Source organism: Tachyglossus aculeatus, chromosome 5, assembly GCF_015852505.1.
Source record: "Tachyglossus aculeatus isolate mTacAcu1 chromosome 5, mTacAcu1.pri, whole genome shotgun sequence".
Taxonomy (NCBI): Eukaryota; Metazoa; Chordata; class Mammalia; order Monotremata; family Tachyglossidae; genus Tachyglossus; species Tachyglossus aculeatus.
This window is the reverse complement of record NC_052070.1, coordinates 89189611-89207904: the sequence shown is the minus strand read 5'-3', so window position 1 is coordinate 89207904 and position 18294 is coordinate 89189611. Positions and strand designations below refer to the sequence as shown.

Here is an 18294-nt window from a genome sequence, read left to right as displayed (position 1 = left end):
ATGGTCACATTGACCTAAATTCTGATCTAATTTAATATTTGCCCATTTATTCCCCATTACCATTGCATCTGAATATGAAAAGAAGCAGTTCTTCAACATAACAGAAGTGCTCTTAAAAAGTTTCAGGTGGATTAAAAACAAATTGGCAAAGGGCATATTGAGGGATTAAACATAAGACTAGCAATACTGTCATTACCAATCATAAAGGTCAGGTCAAACAAAATGAGACCCTCCCAATTTATAAAGCAAGAATTCAATCCAAAAGAATCAGAATAGAGATGTTGAAAACGTACAAACTTTTAATTAGTTCATTTAATAAATGAAGCAGAATGATCTTAGAAAAGCTATCTCTAACAAGACTGCTGAAATGGGGATAAACCTAAACATCTAGGAGTTTATGGGTGGAAAGAACAATGATTAAATAGGTAAAAACGATATGGGTCTCACAGGGATTTGAAGTTGTTATTACTGAGGTAAACAGCCAATGTGAAAGTTGGCTGAGGCACAGAAAGAAACCCAGGAAGTATAATTCACAAGTCCAGTTTCTACCTTTATAAAGTTCACCTGAAAGTGAGTCACAACACAGTTGGTTTGTGCTGTCCAAGAGCCTCAGTGCCATTCAATACTACACTTTTCAGGGTAACCTTGACCAGAACCTATCAGATGTGTTTGTTTCAGTATTTCTGTCCAAACACCAGTTCCTTCTCCCAAAATGGAATCAGATTAGTCCAACTAGGGACCCAACAACTGTTGAGCCTTGGAAATCTACTATCCCCCTCTTAAATTACAACTGATTAAATTACAAAGTTTGGATAACTGTTTCTGCTAAGAAATGCTCAAATCCAATTAAAACATCTAACCCCAGAGATTGTTATGTAAATGCTCTACCCCTACTAAGGCCTCAATTATATAGACTAAACAGACTTCAAATTCAGTGGCTGCTCTCATTAACACCGATACTTCTACTTGTTCCAAGGCCAGCCAGGAGTACCTAACAGCGATGTAAGGAAGGCTGATAACACAAGTCTCATTGTTTACAATGAGCCATACTAACAAATGCTACCTAACTCTTGAAAATTGGTTGGACACATCAGACTTAGCGGTGAAAGTATGCTAAACCAAAACTTTAGCAGAAAGATTAAACATCTTTAATTTTAATTATTTGGAAGAACACCAAAGTGAAAAAGTAATAGGAGCAAATTTATGCACTCCTTAAGAGATTAAGCATGGAGACCTTAATTGGCTCTAGGAACAAACTGCATGGAAGATTTTTTTTAGGCTTATAGTTTGATTACAAGCAATTTATACAATATTGTCACTCTGACAACATGGGCAGTCAAAATGACCTTCACTGCCACTTGTCTGCATCTCCTTTAACAAAATAACTTAATTTACAAGTCCCAAATGGGAGCCTGTTTACCGATTACTAGACGGTTTCATTACACTTCAAACCTGACTCAGCTGCATCAATAGCCCTTTCTCTTATTAAAGAGGATTTTTTCCGCGGGACCTGATAGTGGAAATGGATATTAAAGGATGTGAGGGGGAGGGTGTGGGAGGCAATCATCCTGTTTTAATATACATTCAGATTCTTTGAATATTCATGACTTTTGAACTGAGTTTGCTATTTTTATTTTTGAGGGCCCTACTAGGTTCAGCAGAAACCGAACAATGCTGATGTATGGTGGTTTGTACCCTTGAACTTGCATGTTGTTTCAATGGAATCCCAACTTGAATGTGGCTAAAACAGATCAGCCTGCCAGAGAAAAGTAGAGTTCATCCAGGAACCCAAAAGCAGTGCTACTGAGGTCTAGTAAAATGCCTGCCATCTGCTACTAGCTACAGCAGTGTTCGCTCGTTCACAGCCCAATGACAAATCTGTGCATGTATTTTGATGAGAAACCATTAAATTTCTGTTTTATGCCAAACTATGACTTTACATCTCTCCTCTCCGCACATCCCTTGCACCAGCCAAAGACTAAAGTAATACTTTAAGGAACGGCCTTATATGAAAAATACAAAAAGGATGAGGAAGAACAGATGGAGAAAGTGGTAGGGTTTAAGTTTATCACATTTGTAGGAGCACTTAAAATGGAAGGTTTAGACAGCACCAATTTAAGGTTCCCCACAGAGCATATTTTACTTAGGCATGACTTAAAAAAAGTGAATGATTCCAGTATTTCATAAAGTCATGATGAGCCAGCCCCATCAGAAGCTTCTACCTCCCTGACAGCATGATGAAGGCCCCGGCTGGTTAATTAAAGCTCTGAATACAAAATCATCTTTACCCATCACATTTCTTATGACGGGAAAGATGAAAGGTCCCCAAATCCATATAAAAAGTTTCCATTGTGTTTTCATTTCCCAAAAACTGTGTGCTTCTCAACTGGAAATGGAGTGCCTCTTCCCAAAATCTCACACTTTTAGGAGGTTCATTCATTTATTCAATAGAATGTATTGCTTTCCTACAGCTGCAAAGATGATGAGGCTTGCAACCTTCTAGACTGTAGGCTTGTTGGGGGCAGAGAATGTGCCTGTTTATTGTTATACTGTACTCTCCCCAAGTGCTTAGTACAGTGCTCTGCACACAGTAAGCACTCAATAAATACATATTTATTCAATCATATTTATTGAGTGCTTACTGTGTGCAGAGCATTGTACTAAGCACCTGGGGAGAGTACGATATAACAACAAATAATGCATTACTGCCTACAATGAGTTCACAGTCTAGAGGGGGAGGCAGACAGTAATATAAATATGATTGAATGAACTGAATGATTGAACTGTTTTAAGGAATACCTCCCTTGTTGATAATCTAATAAGCAAATGTTGAAGTCATTCATTCTGAACCTTAGTCTCCGTTTAACTTTAAGGATTTAAAATTCCTTTTGCTTTGGAAATTTTGATCAAAAGGAGTTACTGGATTTGTTGGCTAACAAAATGCTACATGAAAGTCCATCGTGATCTTGGAGAAATCCTTAAATATTGACTTTCTCTATCCCAGGGGTGGAGCGTCTAATGAAATGCTCGAATTTGTCTGTGGAAGTGATCTCATGGATGTGAAGATACAGTTATGAGTGGGTATAGAAGTGGGTTAGTTCTTGACCTTTTCTAATTAGTCACATAGAAAACAAACCCCATTAAAAAGGGTTGGCTGGGTTGGGGGGGGGGTGTCACTGATCTCAGGACCAATTCATTCATTCATTCAATCAATCACATTTATTGAACACTTAGTATGTGCAGAGCTCCCTGCCCACAACAAACCTACAGCTTAGAGGGGGCAAGAAGTAAATCCGGCAATTAGGCCCACCTCTACAGAAGCAAAAACACTCAATTCCCAATCCTCATCAATCACTTCTGAGTCGGAACAAACACTTAGCTTTCTGAGCACAGAGGATGGGAAGGAGGAAAGAGGAGCTCCCCGAGATTCTGTCTCTTGGCTCATGTATACACACCACCACCAGGATTATGTTAGGATGCTAATATGCCCTAGATATGGAAGCCAAGGGAACTTTGAAGCCAAACCCCAGATCATGGGAACACCGCTAATTCTGCATGTGCCCATCTTTCTAAGAACAGCTGGCATTGTTTCTGAATAGGTCAGACGAGGGAAGACACAGGGAGGCTGGCAATGGGGCAAGATAAGCAGCATGGCCTGATGGCAAGAGCAGGGGCTTGGGAGTGAGAAGCCATGGGTTCTAATCCCGGCTCTGCTATTTGCTGTGTGACCTGGGGCTTCTCTGTGCCTCAGTTCCCTCATCTGTAAAATGGGGATTAAGACTGTGAGCCCCATGTGGAGCAGGGACTGTGTCTAACCTAATTACCTTGTATCTACCCCAGTGCCTAGCACATAGTAAGCACTTAAATACCATATTTCCTAAATACCAGTTTTCCCAATGAATAACCTTATCCTGATCAATATGCCTATCTAACCCTGAAGGAAATGAATGGTGATACCTCGCACAGAACAAAGGAGCTGTCTAAAATGTTTGGAAGGGTACGGCGGGGGGGGTGAGGAATGGCACTATAGGGAAGTCTGTGGTATACATGATGATCCTTCTGTTCAGCTCCCCCAAAAGTCGCAATGAGTTATCGATTAGGAATAAATGGGGCTGCTAGAATACTCTATCCTGCTGATCCCACTGCCTATGGACCAACTGAAAAGCATACCCTGATGTTATCTGAATTAATCAATGCTGGGGCATTCTTCTTTGAGGCAGTGTGGCCTAAGGGCAAGAGCATACATACGCCTGGAAGTTAGGGAACTCAGGTTTTAATCCCAGCTCTACTGCTGGTCTGCTGACTGACCTTGGGCATGTCATTTAACCACTCTGTAATTCGTTACGTCACCTGCAAAATGGGGCAGAGTTACTTGCTCTCTATACCTATTAGAGTCTGAGCCCCATTTAGAACAGGGACGATCTGATGACTTCATATTCTGATCTGACCCTCTAGACTGTAAACTCATTCCGGGCAGGGAACATGTCTGCTTAAGGGCTTGATACAGTGCCCTGCACAGGGTAAATGCTCAATAAATACCTCTGATTTATTGTCTTGTAGCTACCAAAATACTGAGCATATAGTAAGTGCTTAATAAATACCATCATTATTATCTTACAGAATATACAAAGAACACATTGTCATCCAATTCAGCTACTTAATTTCAAGTTGCCTCTGGCAAAACTGGTTATGGACTCCTTAGTCTAAATCGTCTGGTGGATATTTTTTAAATCCACATTCACACCCATGCATTCTCTCTCTCTCTCTCTCTCTCTCACACACACACACACACACACACACACACAGACAGCAGAAGACAGTTCTGTAGTACCAGTTACAATGAAGACACTTGCATCTGGGAGAAATCACAGAACATGACAGAGAGTTCACCCCGAGCACACTGTTATCCACACCTTTTGAATGCCATACTCAAAAGCCTGTTTGGCCAACCGACCGGGCCCATCAACCGTTCTCCCATCGTCATCTGGCCCCCAGCTCGCGCTGTAAATGTCAATGTAATCGGGTCTGATGCCAAGTGACTTCGCTTCAACAACATCTGTTACATCGCCATCTAACATACGAATGCCTAAAAGCACAAAACAACATTAGACATTAGGGCTTAATGGCTTTTATGAAAGTGCAGTGATTGCAATCAAAGGCCTTTGTTACTGGCTGCTAAAAAACTGAATGGCTTGCAAAGTCCCTAACAGCTTAAAACAATGGTACTCTGTGTACCCTAATAAGCTCAGGATAATGGATTTTTTTAAAACTATTTTGTAAACCTTTCTTCCTTTTCTGGGCTGATGATTTTGTTCATGGAAGATGTAAGACACAATGAAAATGGCTCCACACACCACCTCACACCTCCCTGTACAGTGTTTCTAAAAGCAGGAAATAAAAAGGAACTTGTTTCATCTTCAAAATGAAAAAAAAATTAATACTTCCCCACTGTGCTCGAAACTTGAGCTAGTCAAATAAAGGGTTTACTTCTGCACAACTCCAACATCTGTGGGAGATCATAATGGGTCTTTAAACTGTGTCAGCTGTTAGATACTTGACATCAATTTCCAGTCCCCCCACCCCCAATTACAATTATGGTTAGTTAGACCATTAATTGTGACACCGAAAGATATCAGCCCATTTCTCAATACTCACCCATCGCCCAATTCAGAACTCATGGCTGGTGTGCTAGTTGTCAGACCACTTTTGGCCAGAAAAAAACCACCATCCTCAAACAATCTGCCTATTTGTCACCTGGATTCCTAGATGAAGAAACCTTTATCAACCTTTAGGAGCAGATTAGAAGGAAATAAACATGGTTCTTGTGTGTAAGTATGAAAGTTTAACCAGGCTTTCTAACAAAAGGACAGTGACACTGCCAGCATTAAGGAGGGAAAGTAGGTGGGTAGCAGAGTACAAGGGAACAAAGGCATGCCCCAGTGCCATGGTACAGGCAGCAAAGGAAGAAGGACACAACTTCACATGTTGAAGGCCCACACTTTGAAGGCCCATAATGGAGAAGAGGAACCCTGCTCCCTTTTCCTTTTTGATTTCTCCCACAAAGATCGGATGGTGCTGAGCTGGCAGGAAAGACCTTTAGGAATAAACAAGGAGGGTCTGGATCACTCATTTCTTCACTCAATTGTATTTATTGAGCACTTCCTGTGTGCACAGCACTGTGCTTAGCGCTTGGAAAGTACAATTCGGCAACAGGTAGAGACAATCCCTACCCAACGATGGGCTCACAGTCAAGAAATCTGAAACCGAACACTGGGGCTAGCTTGCGATAATGGCTAGGAAAACCTTGGACAACAGCAACCTCATCTGAAATCAATCCCAAATGAAACCACAGAGAAACAGTAACCAAAGCAGGTGACAGGGAAACGACTAGAAGCTTATCAGCAGGTCCCATGAGCTGTTTGAAGGCATCAGCAAAGCTGTTCATGAACTATGGTTAAGGAATAAACAGAAATCAGGAGAATAATCATCTTTTATAGCTTGGAGTCTGCGTTACCAAGAGTCCTTATTTTTGTCAAAAGAGGGAGAAATATATTTATTCCTTCACACCACTTTTCTGCCAACTCTTCCCTCATTGGGAACAAACCTCAGCCCTGTGTCTACGGATCCACTCACTGGATTTCCGGTGCAGGGTGGGGGGCGCGCGGTGTTGGGGGTTTGGGGGGGGGGGGGTGTGGGTGTGTGTGTGGGGGTGTGGGGGTGTGGGGGTGTGGGTGCGCGCGCGTGTGTGTGTGTGAATTTACTACTACTAATAACAATAATAAAAATTATGGTATTTGTTAAGTGCTATGTGCCAAGCACTGTCTAAGCGCTGGGCTAAATACAAGTTAATCAGGTCAGACGCAGTTCCTGTCCCATATGGGGCTTATACTTATTCCCGTTTTACAGATGAGGTAACTGAGGCACAGAGAAGTGAAGTGACTTGCCCACAGTCACACAGCAGACATGTGGTGGAGCTGGACTTAGAACGCAGGTCCTTCTGATTCCCAGGCCCGGGATCCACTAAGCCACGCTGCTTCTGCCTAAGTGACAGAGATGCCACTGTGTTGGTACAGTTTTTCTGGCATCAAATCACCCAGTCCATACGCAATTTTCCCATCAAGGGTCAGTTCTTCTCACTGTAGTTTTGGATGATCTCCATGTTCCTTTTTACATGCAGGGGTCAGGAAGATATATGCTGTCCTAGGCACAGAGGGGAAGCACACCTGTTCACTCTGGTATCCTACCCAATCTGTGGAGAGAGGAACAGCCTGGTAATCCCAGGATCCTCTCCATCACAACACAGCAACTTGTACTTTACCTAACTTCTGATCTCTTCTTTGTGCCATTTTCCCTGCCAGAAATTCCCTCTACCTTCACAATGCCAGACCCGAAACCATCCTAAAAACTCCTACCTCCTACAGAAGTCTTTCTTAGATGATTCTCTACTTCCCAAGAAATGTCAACCCATCAACCACCCTTAGCACTTATGTATTTATACTCATCTTTAGTGCTTGTGTACATTCAATTATATGTTAAATTATTAATTCAGCTATTTCATTCTTGACATACTCCAACCAAATATCTCCCCAGTCTTTGTAAACAATTTCTGACTGTCATCACTGCCTATAGGCCCCTTGAGGGCTGGGACTGTGTTTTTTATTTCTGCTAGACTCTAACAAGTGCTTCATACAGTGCTCTGCACTAAGTAGGCATTCAGTAGGTGCTATTAGTTGATTGTTCACTACAAGTTCCCAAAATCCAGCTTTTATATGCCCATAGAAACTGAATTTGCAGATTTGCTCCATCAATCATTGGTATTTATTGAGTACTTACTGCGTGCCCAGCACTGTACTAAACACTTGGGTGTGTACAATACAACAGAGTTGGTAGATACGTTTCCGACCCATAAGGAGCTTACAGTCTAGAGGGGGAGACAGACATTAAAATAAATTGCAGTTATGTGCATGAATGCTCTAAAGACATATTATAAATATTCAGGTAATGTATCATTTTGATCAGGAAAATAGCTGCCAGAAGACATTTAAAAATATAAGATACAAGATCAAGCCAGCAGACAAGTATCTTCTGCATTTCTCTTCATCTTAGGAAAATGAATGATATATCTGGATACTTCATTTTTATTTTAATGAAGCACATACTTCCCCAAATAACATGAACAAATTACCCCCAGAGGGTGCATATTTTCAGAGGAAACATGCCAATTCAGTCATCTGTGTTTAAAATGACCAGGAAATGACAAATGGGAGAAAAAAAATTGCAACTTAAATGAAGGAAATACCATTTACTGTAGTACATTTTCAGGTGCCAGACAAATTTTTCTGAAGAACAATGGAGATTGTTAGCTCACTTAAAGATTGCAATTCAAAGCTGAGAGTACAGGATTCAACCACATAACTTTGACAATATACTTTAAAAATGATAATCTGGAAACAGATTTGGGGGAAGTGGTAATAACGATATTGGGTTGGAGGGAGTGGACCTTCACTGCAATTTTGTTGCCATGGTTGCCCAGTTGAGCTGCTAGTGAGACTCTTGTCCTCGTCTTATGCTGTTGAGTCGTCTCCTACCCACGGCAATGCCATGGACATATCTCTCCTAGAATGCCCCACCTCCATCTGCAATCATTCTAATAGTGTATCCAGAGTTACCTTGTCCTTAGAATCTGAAATGTTCTAACTCAATACACTTATTTTAACACCTCAGATAGAGCTGAAAGGAACCAGAAGAAGCCAGCTCATCCAATCGCTCACTAGCTAGAACAGTTAGAATAGATATCCATTCACAGAGTTGTCTTAGGATGAAATTCACCCGCACCTTTTTGTGCAGTACTTAAAGGCTCTTGCCACGCCAAAAGTTCTTGCTTATTTTTAACTGAACTTTCTCTCCCTACATTTTTAGACCATTTTCCTCTCATTCAGTCGTTTACGGAGATAGAAGCCTGGCTAGTACCCGCTTAACAAGAACTCTACAAATACCTGTTGTGAAGTCACCCTCCCAAGACTTCTATTCTCAAAGCTACACACAATCTCAATCCTTTCAACTTTCCAGTCTGAGTCATTTTTTTCTCTCTCTAGGCTTTTTCCAGTTTCCCTAAATCCTTGAAGTATACTTTTCAAAATCCGAGCAAAGAACTCCAATGAGGATCTCACTACTACAAAATGAAGCAAAAAGATTTAACCCCCGCCTACTGTTACCTTATACACCAGTTCTCGTATAATACAAGGGTTAAGGAAAACTCTGCAGAACTCACCAATACCTCATCCATGCACAAGTGTAAAGATTGTTTCTTCTGACAACAAGATGTACTCTATCAAAATAGGCTTGTGTGGTCCTTCATTTCCAATAATGTTTCAGCCAAAAATGTATAGTGATGCCACATGCCATGTTGACTTTTTCCAATAACAGCATCAAATGTTGACATATTTAACTTAAGGTCGACTTTTGATTGATTGACTCTCTCTCAGACCTTCTCCTGTTGCACTTTGCTTAGCCTGTCTTTCCTTATCCCCTAGCTGTGATTTTTTAATTTCATCTATATGTATTGTGTGCTCACTGCTATTAAATTTCATCCTGTTGTTTTTGGACTGTTTTTTCAATTTGAATTATAGTCCTGTCTATCACAGTGTTCACCATCCCATCCAGTTTGGTATCATCTCTAAATGTGATAAAGCCTATCATGACTTCTAAGATGCCCACTCAAGTCACTGGAGGCCAGGACCCAATTTAAAAGGAAACTAATATGGACAATAAAACTCGGCTTTCATCTGTACACCAATCTATACAGCAGCAATATCTTACATTTTCTCATCAGTCCACAAAAAGGCAACCCATCTTTTTTTTTTAGGCTGCAGAAGCAGTATGAGGCGATGGGGGGAAAGTTAGTTATTTACCCCAGTTAGAATCTCGAAGTGCAGTCTGCTCAGAGTCTGGGGGAAGGAAAAAAAATGCAAGGCCCACGCTTTGTTTATTGAGCAGTAATGTATTTGGCCTACAGCAAATGAAAAGTAATGCAAGAGCAATGAACAGCAGCAAGTAAAATTAGATTGTAGCTTTCTGAGTGTGACAAATAGGTCTCCCCTAACAAGTTTTGCTCATTAATCGTGAGTTTATTTTAGTAAATCGACTGAGAATCACTTTTTAGTAAAGTTACAGTACATCCTGTTCCCCAAGCAGAAACTTTCCATGAAGGGATATTTAAAAAGTGGCAAAGAAATGTTATTAAACGTAAGGGTTTTCTGTCAGCCTTTATTGTTGGTGGAGACAAAGTGATCATATTCTTGCAAACATGCTCGCATTACAACTTTCAGTTAACAATAAAAGGCAAATTATTCCCCAAAAGGGAACCCTGCACTTTCAACAGCTGTCAAAGAACTTCACACTGCACAGTCATAATTTGGAGCTTCAACTACTTGTTGGCCAAGTATCTCATTTCCAAGTGGCAAGGCTCCTGGACAGGCCTTTTTATTCCAGCCTGCACACCTGCTCATGGGTTAATGAGGCTATCTATCTGGCCTACTCCTTAAGGGAAGGAGTTCTCTGTTCTGTGCTGATCTCTCTAGCACCTGCAACAGAACCTCATGTCCCATAGGCATAAATAAACTCTAGTTGTGGATGAAAATACTCACGGAAGAATAGCCCAACTGCTGCGGTCTCACATTGCTAATCTGCCTGAGGTCACCTCTTCCCACTATTGGGAGTAAGGAAGGCTGATAGCCTTGTCCTATCATTGACAGTCACAAACAACACACACACACACACGAGTCCACAGAATAAAATCAAAGATTGTGGCACCTGTAACACTGATCACCCCAAATCCACTTCCTCACAAGGTAGTTTTCTGTCTCTGGCCCTGACTCAGAACTTACATGTGAGTTCTATACCAAAGAAGAAAAAGTACAGGTGGCTAACAAAGGCTGGAGATGAGCTGGCACTGAAGAATCTTCTAAAGCATGGAGAGAACCCTCACTTTTATTTTCATGAAGCCCCTGGGTCTTCTCCACTCACAAGAACCACCCTGTTCCACAAAAGTCAACTAGTCACAGCTCTTTTTCAGTCCTAGATGTCCTGGAGGCAATCTGAGGATGGGCCAGAAATCCAGTTTTTCAGTTTCTTTTATAGTATTTCTTAAGTACTTACTATGTGCCAGGCACTGTTCTAAACGCTGGGGTAGATAAAAAATAATCAGGTTGGACACAGTCCATGTCCCACACAGGGCTCACAGTCTTAATCCCCATTTCACCGGTGAGGTACCTGAGACAGAGAGAAGTTAAGTGACTTGCCCAAGGTCACACAGCAGACCACTGAGTTCAAAATCCCCCTTACAAGCAGATGCCAAGATGCAGACTGGCCCCAGAGCCACTTCGGTCTCCCTGTAGTCCTTTCCTTGTGAATCACCTGAGACTGGGCCAGATCTCCTAGACATGCTCCAGATCAATGAAAGCCCACTAGCCCCTCGCCCATCCAACCCCTCCCACCCCAAGGGAATCCATCTTGGCCAGCACCAACACCACAGGGGCTGGGCTGGAATGAACCATCTTCCTGGAAGGAGAGGGCAGGGCCTGGGACAATGAGTCATTGCCTTCACTTCCCTGATTTCCATCTGGCCCAGGTAGCTTCGTTATTATTGTCTGATGGCCAACTATTTCACAAGCTGGACTTCTGGGATCCCTTGAGACCCAATGAAGGAGTTATAGGCAAGACACAAATATGTGAATAATAAATAATATGCCCGGCACTGTACTAAGTGCTGGGGTGGATTCGGTGAATTGGGGCAAATTCGGTTGGACAATCCCACATGTGGCTTGCCATCTCAATCCCCATTTTACAGATGAGGGAACTGAGGCACTGAGAAGTGACTTGCCTAAGGTCACACAGCAGACAAATGGCAGAGCCGGGATTAGAATTCATGACCTTCTGACTGCTAGGCCCATGCTCTATCCCTTATGCTATGCTGCTACAAGCAGCATGAAGCACATTGTTGGTCTGAATTGACTGAGGCCACTGATATAGCTGGATTCCAGAGGCATGCCATTCTTTGACCTCTCTTCAGGGGTTCCTTAAAGACAGTTTATCCTCTTTCAGAAATGGAGACGGGGGAGAGGAAGAATGGGGAAAAGAGGACCACTGGAAGAAGGCATGAGACATGAGAAAATTCCACAAGAAACAAACGAATTCCTCCTTGTCACCACCTTTTTGTCGACCTGCCTCACAACACACCACACTGAGCTGTCCTCTCCTACCTACTGGGGTGAGAAGTGCAAAATGGCTGATCTCATTAGTCTTTCCAAAGGGAAAAAAGGGAAGAGGACAAAGAGAGCAACATATCATTTGTTAGCAAAGACTCTCAACTAGGCCTTGCCAATAAATTCCGTTAATCCTAGAAATCTGCTAGCACATTTTAGTGTCCCATTTCAGTTAAAACCACACTTGGAGCCTGTTAAGATAAACTGCAATTTAAATTGCTCTCTGAAAATGCTCAAAACGCCAAACTGGTTAATGGAAATACTAATGAGATTGAATTCCACGATTCAAAATTAGCATAATTAACCAATTTACTAGCACAGATTAATTTAGCTCGGTTTTGTACTTAATATGCTCTTGTTTATGAAAAGGAAGAATGATTAAGCTCTTCATCCAAAATATTGTGCTAAAACACATTTAATGGAAAGTCGTGGCTGCTATTTACTTTTCCTTCCCAGAAAATACTAAAACACAGACTGACATGATGCACGTGCTTAATGAAGTGTTGGGCAGAGTAGGAGGCCTCAAAAACAAGCCCAATTTTCTGATGCGTGACTTTAGTAGGTCAGTCGCATGATGTCCTGCACCCTGTCAGGTGACAAATAAACAGCAGCCTACCAAGGTGGGGCAGACTCTACAACCGATGCCAAAAACCTGAGTTAAAGACAGTTTCTGATATGCTTTGGGCTATCCTCTTCTAAGTGGTTGTGTTGCTGAGCGTTTTAAAATGTGTCCCGTGTTTCTTCCCAGAATTGCTTTACACCGCCCTCTCAGTGTCCCTGTTGCCTACTGGGAAAGAGCTTGGAAAAGTGCAATCGTTTAGGTATAAGTTATACATTTGTTTATGACAGCTAGGACAACCTGATAAAACTCTGAGCTTTAGCAAAGAACTGGTTCTGCAGGTACCTGTCATCCCCAGAGCTGTTTGGGATACGTGCTGCTAGAAGAAACAGAGTCTAACTGGGCCAATGGTCTAACTTTGAGGAAGTCAGGTCAATTGATGGTACTTATTGAGTGCTTACTCTGTGCAAAGCACTGTACTAAATGCTTGGGAAAGTACAGCAGAACTGACGGACACATTCCCTGCCCATAATGAGCTTACAGTCAGATGATCAAGCAGGCTAAGTTAGTAAGATTCTTGGTAAAATTGATTTTTCTTCTTGCCCTGCAGCCTGGCTTTATATATTGGGTTGGACAGGAAGCTGGACAGGAAGCCCTGCCTTCCTTTCCCACCCTCTCCATCTTCAGATATGAAGGAGATCTTTTCTAGAGGAGTGAGCTTTGTGATTGTGTCTCTGAGACGAGCCAAGATTCAAGGTTCACACAACTGTCACATCCAGGACAACACAAACTGATATAGGATGTGATCCCCATTTTCTCCCAGATGTTTCCTGGGAGATGGAAAGTAGAAGGATCAAAGCAAATGAGGGACAAGGAAGAAAGGAGTTAAAAAGAGAAAAGGGAGAGACTAAAGGATAAAGCATTAAGAGAATTAAGTGCTAGAAGCGGGCGAAGAAATTAGAGATGTCTCTTTGACGAGTGGAAGTGCTTATCAGAGAGTATATACTGAGATCAGGTAATCCAGACAAAAGAAGAGGCATTTGTCCCCATCAGGGTTTCCCATTTGTGTCACAGTTCTTTGGTGTGGACTGCAAAATATTTGCCCACCCAGGCTGCTCAGGGAATTGGCATAGAGCAGTGGTGAGGGGCAGGACACAGAGAGCTGGGAAACATTGTCCAGCTGATCTATCTCTGACTTTAAGGAAGCAGCTCGACAGAGACTTTTTTGCATTATTCCCCAAAAGACTCCTTATTTTCCTTATTACTGAGTCCTAGTTTCCTCCTGGCTTTTTGCTAGTTAGTTGTGCAATTTGGGAGAAGTACTCACTCTTCAGATCACTGGAGAATAATTCAATGTCATTTCACTCCAAATGTTGGGCATAGAATAATGGTGACATTTGTTAAGCGCTTACTGTGTGCCAAGCACTGGATTAGTACTGGGGTAGATACAAGATAATGGTGACAATTGTTAAGCGCTTACTGTGTGCCAAGCACTAGATTAGTACTGGGGTAGATACAAGATAATGAGGTTGGACACAGTCCCTATCCCACATGGGGATCACATCCAAATGGGAGGGAGAACAGGCAGTGAATCCTCTTCTTAAAGATGAGGAAACCAAGGCACAGAAGTCACACAGCAGGCAAGATGGAGAGGCCACTCCCAGGTCTGTGTTCTTTCCACTAGACCACACTGCCTCATATCATACTGCAGTGCTCTACATGGTCCCACAGTGGTCTGAAAAAAATGGATGCTCACCCTACAGTTCCTAATTACCCAACCCAGAGGAGAACTGGCCACCGGAGTGGACGGAATTGACGGCGTCTTTTAGTTTCAATCTAATACCATGAACCAAGCTGACTTCAGGCATTAAGAGAATTAGACTCACTACTATTAATAGTATCACAGCTTCAACAAGTATTTGTACAGTCCTTTTCAGAAAACAAGCACTTTTGCAATCACTTTACTTTTCAAGAACCCTGACAAGGAGATTGACCCTACTTTGCTAGTGAGGAAACATCAGGTTAAAGGCACAATCAGAATTTGACTCAAAGCAAGGAGCCCAGTCTATAACTTAGCTTCTCAACCACATGACCTCTCACTGTCCATTTCTCTTCTATTCCTGCCATGCTTACAAAAGTCAGTGGAAAACAGCCAACTATTTGCATGCACCAATAAAATTTTTCCACCGTGATGATAAATTAGCAAGAATTCAAGTTTCTTGCTATTAAGGCCCATTCCTATTTTAAAAAACCTACATCTTGGAGGCAGAACAGCGGGAATTTGAAAACAGTGTCAATGGTGGGGAATGTAATTTTGCTTTCAAGGATGTGAGAGACCAAGTCAACTAACTTGGTCAAAGCCTCCACAGTTCTGTGGATATTCTCCGCTCAGACTGTTATTCTGGAAGTGGTGAGCTTGCCTGGCTCAAAACTTACATCCCAGAGGAAAGAAAACCACAGGGCAAACAGGGGCACCAAAATGTAAAGGATACAGAATGCCCCTACCTCCTCTCGCATGCTACTCTGACCATTAAAAACATTTTAGCTTTGAAGTCCAACAGGCAGCACAGATGGGACTGTTTTTCCTGAGGCCTGTGTTTTTTGGAAAACCCAGGTAACGTTGAAGATGATGGGCAGGGCTGCCCACTGCAGCTGCTGGACCCAACCCAGAGGAGAACTGGCCACCGGAGTGGACGGAATTGGCGGCTTTTTTTAGTTTCTATCTAATACCATGAACCAAGCTGAGGTAGTCTAGGTGAGTCACCTCGGGGACTTAGCTCATTTTATTAAAAAGCTCTTGACAAGACCTCCACCTTTAAATCCTTCCTGCTCCACACGAGGGTGGGGAAGAATTAACCATAAGGGTAGGATGAGTGACAAAGACCTTACAGGGCTTCCCTGTTCACTTAAGCAACAGTGCTTTGCTGACCAACAGATGGCCACGCCATAGTCACATCAACAAGCACACATGTTGACAGTCACGGAGACTGTGGATGGGATGAACGATCCCAAAAGCCCCCTCAGTCAGTTCTGGCTATGGGACCTATCTTTCTCACAAAAGCTCTCAGGAATCACAACCATCTTAGTCCCTGTACCGATCTTGGTCCTGCAGGATTAATGTTTGGCACATGTGGGCTGCTTTCCTGCCAGCAGAGCCTCTTGCCAGTTTATCCCTTACTCACTGGTTGACAAACCCCTCCAGGTCTTCTTTGAAGGAGGAGCTGCCTTCCAAAGACAATAACAGTGATAATAATAAGCATTTGTTAAGCACTTACTATGTGACAAGGACTGTAATAATAATAATAATAGTATTTATTAAGTGCTTACTATGTGCAAAGCACTGCTCTAAGCACTGGGGAGGTTACAGGGTGATCAGGTTGTCCCATGAGGGGCTCACAGTTTTAATCCCCATTTTACAGATGAGGTAACTGAGGCACAGAGAAGTTAAGTGACTTGCCCAAAGTCACACAGCTGACAGTTGGTGGAGCCGGGATTTGAACCCATGACCTCTGACTCCAAAGCCCATGCTCTGTCCACTGAGCCACTCTGCTTCTCTGACTGTACTAAATGCTGGGACAGATGCAAGATAATCAGGTCCTGTGTGGGGCTCATATACTAAATAGGAGGGACAAGAGAAGCAGCAGGGCGTAGTGGAGAAAGCATGAGCCTGGGGAGTAGAAGGCCATGGGTTTTAATTCCGGCTCCACTACTTGTCTGCTGTGTAGTCCTAGGCAAATCACTTCACTTCCCTGTGCCTCAGTTATCTCATCTGTAAAATGGATATTAGATGGTGAACACTATGTGGGACACAGACTATGTCCAACCCGATTTGCTTATATCCACCCTAGTGCTTAGTACAGTGCCTGGCACATAGTAATCACTTAAAAATAACATATTATTATTATCATTATTAACAACAGGTTTTGAATCCCCATTTTGCAGCTGAGGGAACTGAGGCACAGAGAAGTGAAGTGACTCCCCCAAGGTCATATAGCAGGTAAGCGGTGGAGCAGGACTAGAACTCAGGCCCTCTGATTCCCAAGGCTCAGGCTCTTACCCCTAGGCCAACCTGCTGGGAACTCTAGCCAGGGCACCTTGGTTCAACCAAGGCTCCCTAACCTTCCCTGGTTTTGCCTGAGCACCAGGAGAGTACCTATGGCTAAAAATTCAAATATCCTTCATGTTAAACTCCTTGAATGGTGGCAAATTCACACAGAACTCTTCCTGGCCAGGTGGCTGAGAGCAGTCTTGTGACCTTTCAGCCTGGATCAGCCCCAAGGGGCAGAGGCTTAAGAGGCATTACACTGTGTAAATGAGGTTACCCAATCCTGTTTGGACCTTTTTCACCTTACCTCCAATTTTTGCATTATATGCAATGCCCACTATGCAGTAGGAGTTGTTTGCTGAAGCAGCAACTTCCCCAGCACACCGTGTGCCATGTCTGAAACAAACAAGGGGAAAGAAAAGTTAAGAAAACCGTTCAGAGTATCAAATAGTTCATTCAAAGCACAGAGTTTGATACAGTTGCGCTCATGAGGCACACATTGCTAAGCATCAGGCTATTTTCTATTCCGTGCTTTGGAACATCTCTTGGCCACCATCTTCACTAGTAGACACGTGGCATTTAAACCACCTCTCTTTCCACATCCATTCCCCACCCCTCACTTCCATCTCATCCCAAATTACTTTTTGCAGCTGTGCCATGGTGCTTGGGCAGGGCCACCTGCCTCAATCATTTCTATGACTATTTAAATAGCAGCTGGAGCCACAATTAAATATGCAGCAGGAAGCTGGAAAATTGAAGGAGAAAAAGTGAGCAAAATAAATTGCTTTTGATGAGGATAGTCCCTTTCTCAAATGTACCATGTCTGCTAATTGTTCTTATTTGGACTACAATACAGGAAACCTTTAAGATCATATCCATCAGAAAGTTCACATAGAATCATGATCAAAGCTAAATTATAGAACACAGTTAAAATACTGTTTTTTTTTTAATGAAAATTCATTTTTCAGCTAGTTGTGTGCCCAGCGTGACACCCATTGTGGACAACAGGAAGCACATAGTTCAATCTCCTTGGCCTTGTGTAATTGTTTAAAAATTATGGTATTTTGATGCTCTGCTGCACTTGAAAAAAACAACAACCTTTGTCTCAAAGATTCATATTGCTGATTTTCAAGGGCACCTTGGAATGTGCAGTAGGGTAAGGGAATTGCTGAAGCAAAGTTCATTTGACTGATTGATTGATTGACAAACTTGGCAATTCACTTTGTCTATCACATTAGGAAAGTCACGCCTTTTTGCACACAGCTGTTCATACGCCACTAGTAGAATGACAGAATTGAATTCAATTAAAGCTAAAAAGTTCAGAGCGGAGGAAAAAAATACATCAACTGTCCTGGCAAGTTTTAAAGAATCAGCAGTGGCTAGGGAAAGAAGGAGAGGTCTTTTTTTTATCTTAACAGGTTTTTTGA

The 18294-nt window shown here is 42.4% G+C and overlaps 1 protein-coding gene across 1 annotated transcript in view; it reads right to left on the bottom strand.

The window, feature by feature from the left end:
* The window catches only part of PCSK6 (proprotein convertase subtilisin/kexin type 6), a 164670-nt gene that overhangs the window by 74075 nt on the left and 72301 nt on the right, over positions 1-18294 (bottom strand). Inside the window, exons 6-7 of the mRNA XM_038747349.1 lie at positions 17175-17263; positions 4914-5086 (exon numbers count right to left, since the gene is read on the bottom strand). Coding sequence (XP_038603277.1) covers positions 4914-5086; positions 17175-17263 — 262 coding nt within the window. The remainder of the gene's footprint in view (positions 1-4913; positions 5087-17174; positions 17264-18294) is intronic.